At 26.4% G+C, this 10,596-nt stretch overlaps 2 protein-coding genes across 4 annotated transcripts; both read left to right on the plus strand.

The window, feature by feature from the left end:
- The first annotated feature begins 621 nt into the window (after positions 1-621).
- On the plus strand, positions 622-4,482 carry LOC105368377 (transcription factor SPT20 homolog). The gene is made up of 4 exons (XM_011507384.1): positions 622-634; positions 1,665-2,192; positions 2,615-3,786; positions 4,471-4,482. Exons 1-4 carry the CDS (start codon positions 622-624, stop codon positions 4,480-4,482), a joined length of 1,725 nt encoding a protein of 574 aa, XP_011505686.1.
- Positions 1,832-9,903, plus strand: LOC105367888 (Phosphatidic Acid Phospholipase A1). Of its 3 annotated transcripts, none has more exons than XM_011506728.1 (10): positions 1,832-2,192; positions 2,615-3,786; positions 4,614-4,913; positions 5,331-5,536; positions 5,690-5,969; positions 6,687-6,867; positions 7,359-7,792; positions 8,231-8,594; positions 8,827-9,157; positions 9,638-9,903. In XM_011506728.1, exons 3-10 carry the CDS (start codon positions 4,848-4,850, stop codon positions 9,861-9,863), a joined length of 2,088 nt encoding a protein of 695 aa, XP_011505030.1. In that variant the 5' UTR covers positions 1,832-2,192; positions 2,615-3,786; positions 4,614-4,847; the 3' UTR covers positions 9,864-9,903. The 3 variants fall into 3 exon arrangements, with proteins under 3 accessions (XP_011505030.1, XP_011505031.1, XP_011505032.1); XM_011506729.1 differs by having other exon boundaries at positions 7,362-7,792; XM_011506730.1 differs by having other exon boundaries at positions 6,717-6,867.
- Positions 9,904-10,596: the final 693 nt, after the last annotated feature.

A 10,596-nucleotide genomic window follows, 5' to 3' on the forward strand; every position in this document is an offset into this window, starting at 1 on the left:
TTTAATGCATATAATGAGAGATTTTATTTATCTTGTAAGTATCGAAGTCTAATGATTTGGGAAGAGCAATTCATACTACATAAAACAATATTTTAAATTTTTAGTGTAACCAGTAAAACACACAAAATATGTAAATAAATTTTATTAACATACGCATAAATATAAGGAAATGTATAATCTTCGCTTAGTGATTATTCACCTATTAAACAAAGGGAACATACATAAGTTGAAAATACATTAATCAATACTAATTAATACATTATATATTCTCATATTTATTTAATTTGGATGAATATAGGCTAAATAATTCTTTGTAATCATTTTTGGAAATAATATGAGAATGCGACTTTCATAATTTATTTTTATAAATCACCGATAAAGTACTAATACAAATATTTCTAAATCTAAAGACTCATTTTTGGAAATAAGATATGAACTATATGTACAAATTTATCATTGAGCATCTTGTAATCGTTATCTTATAATCGTTAAGATCTTTGTAGAAAAGTAGTATCCTGTTAAATATTGATTTTGCATGAATTATCAGCTATGACTTTGCGATACACGACGAAAGCAATTTCTGAGAAAATTTTCAATTTTATAAGATAAAAAGATACAGAAATGAATGGGACGGGTAATATTAAATAAGCCATTATCAAAACTTAAATATTATCGACTTATTCCTATAATAGTATATAATAATTCACTAATTGGTTTACCAAAGATCTATCAACTGTTGCTTTATTATAATGAACATATATAAATTATAAATATTTAATAGATTTATCTTATAGTTAATTAATTTATGATTAATATTTGAAATGCAATGAGCACCAAAAACTTATGAAATTAATACTTAATTCTTTTCGTTTACAAATGTTTTGTTATATTTTCGGCATATGAACAATTATTAAATTCTTAAACGTGGAAATATATTTGATTCTTGAAATATAATCTAATTTTTATATTATTGATTATATTGTTAAATATTGAAAAATGATGTGTTTTTAAATCGCTAATACATGATGACATATGTGCTGAAAAAAAATGTAAATAATTTTTGTAATATAACAAAATTATTTTTAAATGCCGATAAAAATTTATTATAAGCATAATGTTTTACTTTATATAACATTTTACATACCGTTTTATTCACAAATTTTCATTATGTTTGTAATTTTTTTTATATTATTTTTCAGCATCTTAGTTTAAATATATTATAAAATTATTTTTCATAAACTTTATATATTTTATATATTGTTTACAAAATTTTAAAATTTTTATATTATATATCATTCCATAAATATAATTAATTTAAATATATTATTTACTATAATAGATAGATATTTTAACACAAACTGTGTATAAATTGATATTTATTTATGAATGAAATAAATGTATCTATGATCTTTCTTTTTTTATCTCCATCAATTTGTTTCAACTGTACGCATAAAGTTAATATATAAATTTCAAACATTTTTATATTGAATTACTGAAAACCTTATTAAATAAAAAAATTAAAATTTACAAAACGATTTTTTTTTATAAAAATATAGAAAATAAAATTAAATTAATATTCTTCATTGTTTATAGTTATCAATATTTCATATATATGTATTATTTTATTTTAAAGTTGATATTTATATGCCTACTTTTATTTACAGTAAATCAGACTGGCAACGAAAATCATTCACTATTCAAGACAACATTTTCTGAGCATAATGTTCCTTATCAATCCAGTTCATCTTCATTACCGGGTCAGAATTTAATAACTCAGCAGCAACAGCAGCAGCAACAACAACAACTGCCACCGCAACAGCAAGAACAACAACAACAAGAACAACAACAACAGCAGACATCAAAGCAAGGTTATTTCACATCTATATTATCGTCTCTACCACATCTTTCGCTTTCATCGATAACTGGTGAAAACTCAAAGTCGCCACAAAATAAACAACAAAATCAAAGCTCTAATGCATTTACACCGCTAAATCCTGTACATGGATCGGCGCAAGGTCAGATTCCCCGATCTACTGAAATTTCATCGAATGTATACGAGCATAATAGTGATCATAGTCACTACTCTCAAATAAGTGACTTCAATACTAATAAGGCAAATTCACCGATTATACAAAATCAACAACAACCGCCGCAACAACCACTGCAGCCGCCACCCATTGCAATTGGTGGAGGTAATGACAAAATTTTAAATTAATAATACTTTATCCATAGAAGAATTTATATATTTATTTTGAATATAACTTGTTCAGTCGAATTATATTCGTACATTAATTTTTAATAAATTTTTATAATGTAGAAAAAAAAATTTTTTTATAATTTTTAATCGATTTTTAAACAGAATATATTAGTAACAAATATATAATTTCTAAATGTAAAATAGAATCCATAGAGAATGTAAATACAAATTTAAAGCCAATATTAAATTTATTGCGCCAACTTAAATATCATAATATATTAATGTTGCATTTCACTCAACTGAAAAAGATTTTATTTACATAGTAGCACTAGTTTAACAATTCTGTGATATGATAACAATTATATGATACTATTTAATTGCAATACTTTTAATAATAATAATAATTTCATATTTCAGTGGTTGCTGGGTCATATCGACTGGGTAATCAACGTCGTCTTAAACATTCACATCTCCCAGAGCAAATATTAAATTCCTCTAAGCCGTCTTATCAGCCAGTTTCTTTACCGTCTTTTCCGAATCAATCGGATTCTACTATACCTCCTACTATTTTCAATCCAAATACACAAACTCTTACTCCAATCAACTCTCAGGTTGATCAACAAAGCACATCTTCGACACCGAATCTAGCTGAAACTTTATACAATCAGGAATACGTACTGCATGGTTCTTATAAAAATAGTCCCGTAGTGACTCCTTCGAATATTTATCCTGCCTCATCACCTAATTTTAATATTAGTAGTGCATCTACTAATTATCAAGCAAATACATTCGCTACAGCACCTCAAGCTATACCGGCAAGGTATCCAGAACCTGCGACTCCTCAAAACACCCCAGCAGACATTGCCTTTTCTGGTTTCAATTCTTATAGACAACAGCAGATTCCTTATGAAACATCAAAGAACTCAATCATTCAATCTAGTGGCCAATTAAACGCCATACAGGAAACTAATAAAAATCCCATTAATACCTTTACTACTGTATCCGCTGCTAGGGTTACCGAGAAGCTTGAAAATTTTATCGCTGAACAGAATGATGATAATTTATCTATAAAATCGGAATTATCAGCTGAAGTTGCTAAAATAACAGAAAATATATCAGCATCTGAAAAGATAATTGAAAATCAGAAATCTATTGAAGAATTCACGGAAATTAACTTAAATAATAGTCTTATTAAGGATAGTTTACATCAAAATAGTGAAGTTAATTTTAATATTTTGTCGGAAAATTTAATTAATCCACAAAGTTTAGACGCTTTTGCGGCGCCATTAACAACAAATTTCTTCGAAAATTCTTCAACTAATAATCAAAGTGTACCAACATTTTATAATTCGATATTTCAAACTAAAGAGCCTGTAAAAGATCCGTTTTCATTTGCTCAATCGTCAGCCACACCCGATTTAATAAAATTTCCAAACGATATAATAAATTCGCCCGAACAATTTATTGACAGCACACAAATTTTAAATCAAAATATAAATAGTTCAGAAGTTGAATTATCTAAAGGGTTAGAATATACTGGAAATGCCGATTTATCTTCGAAATCCGTATGGCAATCAGATCAAATAGAGGTAATAAACAATTCCGTAACCAATACTCTTATTATATATTTATAAATATATTTTGTAATTAAATATATACCATTAGAAAATAAATTTTTAATAATGTAATCGAAAAGAATTTTATAAGGAGTAATTTTTTATTTATTATTAAATTAATCTTTTATTAAAGTTTTCAATTAACATTTTCTTTGCAATCAATTTTTCACATTTTTTCTTAATAAATTATCATTTATAATGTTAACTATCGATATATGAACTTATTTAATATATATTTATTAAAAATTAGAAATTATTAATTATAATTAAGAAAAATTACTTATTTAAAAAATAGAATCACGATCAAATAAATCTATTCCTATAAAGTGCATACAAAAGCTTCATTTTGAAATTATAATATATTAATTCAATACTTGAATATAAGCAATAAATAAATTATTTTTTTAAATTATTCTAATAAAACACTAAAAAATTATAAAAAATTATATTAATATGAAAGTTTTATCAAAATATTCGTTAATGATGTATGAATATTGTATTGAAGTTATCATTTAGCTAATTGTGTTGATAAAATTTCTATTATTATTTCAATGATAAGTAAAAATGAATGATTTCATTTTTTCATTTATATTGAAAATATTATTTAATCCACAAACGTTCATTAGTTATTCTTAATTGCGACTTATAAATTTCTAGATAATGAAATAAATATTTCATTAATATATTGAAATTTAAATACTCTGAGTTATTAATAATTTTTTTTTTTTTTTTTTTTTTTTAAGGAACACAATATAATTTGATTTATTTTATAAAATATAATGTATTTCATTAATTTTTAGGAGAATTTGACTATTCAAAATTCAGTATACGAAGCGCCAGTACAGTTAGCACCAACTTTCTTTAATCCGAAGCAATTTGAAGACTCTACGCATTTTTTTCCACCAATTACTTCGGGTTCTTATCCTACGGCATACAACGACAATAATTTAAATTGTCATTTTCCAGTATCGACACAAAAGAATTTCAATGCCGTGCCTGAACCTACAGGATCGGCGACTCTCAGTCCTGTACAAATGTCCGTTAATCCTTTAAGTAATCGTGCCTCTTACGAAACTGTTCCCCCAAGTTTACAAAACTTAGTGAGTATTTCAGAATTGTAATAAAAAACAGAACTTTGTTTTTTATAATTGGAAAATTCTTTATTCATTTTTAAAAATATATTTTTACAAAATTCATAAATCCAAAATTTTTTGCATTAAATTTTATTGTCATATTATAAATTGTGCTAACTGCAGAATAAAATCAATAATATCATAAAATATCAAATTGACCTACTGTATGAATAACGCGAAAACTAGAATAATTAAAATTTCACCCAATTAAAACGGCATCGGCATTGTTTATTCAAAAAGGATAAAATATTTTTCAGATGCCTAATAAGTTCAGATTTTACGAGATAGTATAATAACATAATATATATATATATATATATATACATTTATGTGCGTATTTATAAAAATTTATATTAAATTAGTGTTATATAATAATTGTTTTAGGCGTCAGGTCTAACGGAAAAACAAATGCAGTACCGAGCGGTATATCATCATTGGTTTTTCTGCCGTGAGGTGGAAGCTAAAATATTATGGCTTCCATTTTCTATGCACGACAGTCTAAATCTGGAAGAAGTCCACAATTCCAATGAGATCAGTCCAGATACAAAAGTAGCTACCGATGGAGGCCGATACGATGTAGAAATTTTAAGGTAATTTCAATTAGACATGAAATGAATTCATCAATCGCTTCGATCGTTTAGGCATATTTCGTAATTATTCTTCTAAATTATTAGGAATTTTGCAATTATGTTGTCGCAATGATCATTCTCGTTAAAACTAATTTCCGTTATTGTTACTTCAAGACGGCAACGTGCTTCTGTGTATTGGTCCAGTCCGGTATCCGAAGTACGTCGCTGCTCCTGGTTCTATAAAGGTCCAGCCGAATCTCGTTACACCCCTTATGATGAAAGCATAGCCGCTAGATTAGAGGAAGAATTTAAACAGGCCTGCTTAAGTAACAACTGGAATAGGCGGGTCGATCTTAACAATGGCGAGTACATTGTTTTTCACAGCGCTAATGTGCAAGTGCATTATCTGCAAGCCACGACACCAGAACTTGCAGCGTCTTGGGGAAATAATTCGGTAAGCTTTCTTTAAGCAGCAGATATTTGGTAAAGTTGCATGATTTTTGTAGATGAAAGTATTACAATTAGAGTGTATGAAATTTATTATAAACTATTGTTCGTTAATATATATTTATTTATTATTTCTGATTCTCTATAAATAGCGAATAAATACATAAATTAATACTATTGTTTTAGAAATTATCATTTAATACCGTTCTAAATTTCATGTATTTTTTTTTATATATTTAAAAATATAAAATTCTAAATAATAGTTCATTGACCAGAATAATATAAGTTTAATATACAGAAATTTACAATTCTTATTTAATCATTATTATTTAATTAGTGATTTTTTTAATGTATTATTTTACGATAAAGCTAGAATATAATGATCATTAATAAATTATAATAATATATATATATATATATATATATATATATATATATATTATAATAAAATTATCAATCTTAATGAAATTTATTATTAATGTTTTATTTAACATTAAAATATTTATCAACTTTTATAGAAGGATAAGTAGTGTAGTGTATGTACTGTAATTAATTAGTTTATAGACCACTGCATATTATTCGGTAATTCATATTATTATTTTTGTTAATCATTAAGGTCATAATCAAATTATTCCAAATAGTCCACCTTTTATTTTTTTTTTCTTGGCACTTCATAATCAAAATCAATGAACACGCATGGTTCTTTTGAAATCCTGAAATGTAGCAGGGTTCAGAGGACAATGCGTATTTGCAGGGTGCAACAAGTAGACCACGTGTTGTCAAACGTGGCATGGATGAGTTTAATATAGATGATGGCGAGCCCGAGAAGGTTGATCATCTCCTTTTTTTGGTGCACGGAATTGGCTCCGTATGTGACCTTAAATTTCGCACCGTTGAGGAAGTCGGTAAGTTAAAACTTTCTCTTTATAATAATCACAGTTACTATCTAATTAACATTTAGTTCAATGTATTGCAATGATTATTCATCGCTTTCTATTAATCAAAAAATTAAATTGTTATCTAATATGCCTTCGAGAATATATATATATATATATATATAAATTTACTTTATAATAATAATCAATGCATATGTAAGAAGTTGAAAATGTTTAATATTTAATCTAATCAATAATCTCTCAAATAATATACTTGTGTGATAAATTTCTTATCCATGTTAAATCAGACAATATTATGTATGCTTAGACTTCTTATATTAATGATAATATAATTACGTGTTATAAATGTTGTCCTGTAATTATACACTATATAAATATTTATTTGATAATTAACTTCTTTTAAAAGGCTTAAATTTCAAATTCTTTAATGTATGATGTATGAATGAACAATCTAATATATAAAAGAAAAACATTGTAATATATAAAAATCGTTTTTGTAGTAGATGAATTTCGTAGCATATCGCTACAGTTAGTGCAATCTCATTACCGAAACTCAAGTGAGCGAGGAATTGTAAATCGGATCGAGGTATTGCCCATATCCTGGCATGCTGCTCTACATTCTGGTATCGATAAGAAACTGCAGGTTATCACACTCGGGAGTATTCCCAAGCTGCGTCATTTCACTAATGATACTCTTCTGGATATATTATTCTATACGAGTCCAACTTATTGTGAAACTATAATGCAGACCGTTGGAAATCAACTTAATCAACTTTACGCTCTATTCAATGAAAGAAATCCTAATTTTCAAGGTAATGTGTATTTAGGAGGACATTCGTTAGGAAGTTTAATTGTGTTTGATTTACTTTGTCATCAAAAACCTCCCGTAACGGAAGAAATAAGCAGAAAGACTGAAGATAACAAGGATGCGGATGTAAGTGATTGGTTTGCTTAATTAAAAGATTTCAAGCTTTTAAGATACAAATATTTATATGCATTAAATTTAATTTATTTAAAATTAAATGATTAAATCTAAATTATGCGCATACTGTATGTGTTAGAAATTTTTTAAAAACATTCAAATAAAAGTTATATTATAAAAGCACGTATGATTGACAAATTTTTCGATAATATAGAACTGAAATGACTGCTGAGGAGAGTAAAATCAGTAAAATGAAAATCATAAATTATTATAATTATAAAATATTTTTAAAGACCAGATCTTATATGTATATTGATATTTCAAGTGCCAATTAATTTTAAATTCCATTTTAAAGTCCACTTTTAACTAAATATTTTACTAAAGCTTATATTTAATATTGAATTATTAACCATTATCATTAGAGTATGTAATTGTTAATTATTATTTCAGAATAAAGTCATCAATTCTCAGGACATTCCGATTGGTCCAGTTTTGAAACGCAAACTCAGTAAACAAGTGAGCTATGTAATGGGGACTGCAGGCACCGGTCAGCCGTACATTAATTATCCACAGTTGGTATTCAATCCAAGTGCTTTTTTCGCTCTTGGAAGTCCCATTGGAATGTTTGTAACAGTGCGAGGTATTGATACCCTTGGTGAAGACTTTGTTCTTCCAACATGTCCGGCATTTTTCAACATTTTCCATCCGTTTGATCCTGTGGCTTATCGCATCGAATCTCTTATAAATCCCGATGCATATAAATATAGACCTATGCTAATTCCTCACCATAAGGGGAGAAAACGAATGCATTTAGGTATAACGATATAACATTATTAAGAATTTTAAAAGAAATATATAAATGTTAAAAATATTCGAAAGTCCTTCAAATATATATTTTATTGTATAATTTTAAAAACATTAACATAAATAAATGCCATTAATTATTATGTATAAATATGTTTTGTCGAATATTATTGCCATTATAATGATAATTGAACATTCATATGGTATTATCGTGTAAATTATTATAATAATTATTTATTCAGAACTGAAGGAAACTATGGCAAGAGTCGGAGCGGATCTAAAACAAAAATTATTGGAATCCGTGAAAAGTACTTGGAACTCCGTTTATCAGTTGGGTATTTTCAATCGACAAGATAATAAAGCTCTGCAAGAAGAAATAGAAAAGGTTGTTGAGGAACAAATGATTAATTCTCCATCCGAGAATGTGGAAGCAACAGCGACTGATGATGCTGGATTTGATTTAAAAATTGGCAAACTTAATGGAGGTAGAAGGGTTGATTATGTGCTACAAGAAGCACCCTTTGAGTATATTAATGAGTATCTCTTCATTTTGACGAGCCACGTCTGTTATTGGTTAGTATATAATAAATTTAATTAATGGTCTAATACATTATAAAAAATTATTGTATTTAATATTTGTTATATAATTTACACCCAAAACTGCCGATTTTATTTAAAATCTTATAATATGAATTCTTTTAACATATGTCTCATAATACAAGAATATAAATTTCTCACTTACTAATAATAAATAGTTGCAAAGAACGACGAGAATCGCAATTAAAATATGGCTGTCTCATTGTTCAAATAATTGATTCAAGTTTATTAAAATTCTTCTGTAGACTGAACTAAAACAATAATTGTCATCATTTTTAATTTATTTTAATAATTCTTTAAACATTACGGAAACAACGTAAATAGGGATTAATTGAATATTATACATCTCTAATTTTAATTAGAATTTTAAATCTGAATATTTTATTTGTTGTTAGAACTTTTTTTTAACTTTGTTTGTAAAAAAAAAAAAAACAACAACAATACATATTTTTATAGGCAATCGGAAGACACCATGCTAATGATGTTGAAGGAAATTTATGGCTCTATGGGTATTCAAACTGATGCTCAATTGCCACAACAAACTTTATCGATTGAGAGAGTATCGGGTTCTCCGAGTAACATTATTCCACCTACAGGAACATTCTCATTAGATTCAATGGAGCAAATTGCAGCACAATCTGTAACATCTCTGCCTACTACTAGTTTTATAAAAAATTCTTGATCCTAGATGACTTTGCACAATAATTTATTGTGATGGCAGTAGTAAGTAAAAGTAAAATAATAAGAAACTTTATTAGATCGAAAAGTGGAAATAAAAATCAATAGTATCATTAGTTTATAAGCTAAGATTTACTACCTTAGGAGCAATATGCAATAGAACTATGGTAGTATATTAGAAATGTATTGTATTTAACAATGTTTTCTTTTTTAATTTAATATAGTAGTTAATTGATTTTCACTTATTTCGTGATTATACATGGGTATAATAAATAATATGATATATTTCTTGAAAAGGGCTAATTAAAAAATAAAAACGATGTTTTTATACATTCATCTATGTTAATGAATTTCAAGAAAAATTTATAATTTGGGTAATATATATTGCTAGTTTTATCTTACACGGATACCATTACGAATACTGTTATTTTGCATTTTAGCAAAATATATCCAATTATGTATTTAAATATATTTGTACAATAACATAATATTTTTCATAAATACTACCAAATTATCTTCATATATTTTATATCTTATTACTGGATTATATTCTAAGCGTTATTTCATACAAGAAACTATTTATATATAATTATATTTTTTCAGAAAATATACTTTTTATATTGTATAGTATCTATGTATAGATATGAAAATTGTAATTGCAATTAATTACAATCAACGGTATAAAGAAATTACGTATACGCAGATAATCTGCTTGAAAAAATGTTAAATAATAAAAA

The sequence above is a fragment of the Ceratosolen solmsi genome, unplaced genomic scaffold (genome assembly GCF_000503995.2).
Source record: "Ceratosolen solmsi marchali unplaced genomic scaffold, CerSol_1.0 scaffold6, whole genome shotgun sequence".
Lineage (NCBI taxonomy): Eukaryota > Metazoa > Arthropoda > Insecta > Hymenoptera > Agaonidae > Ceratosolen > Ceratosolen solmsi.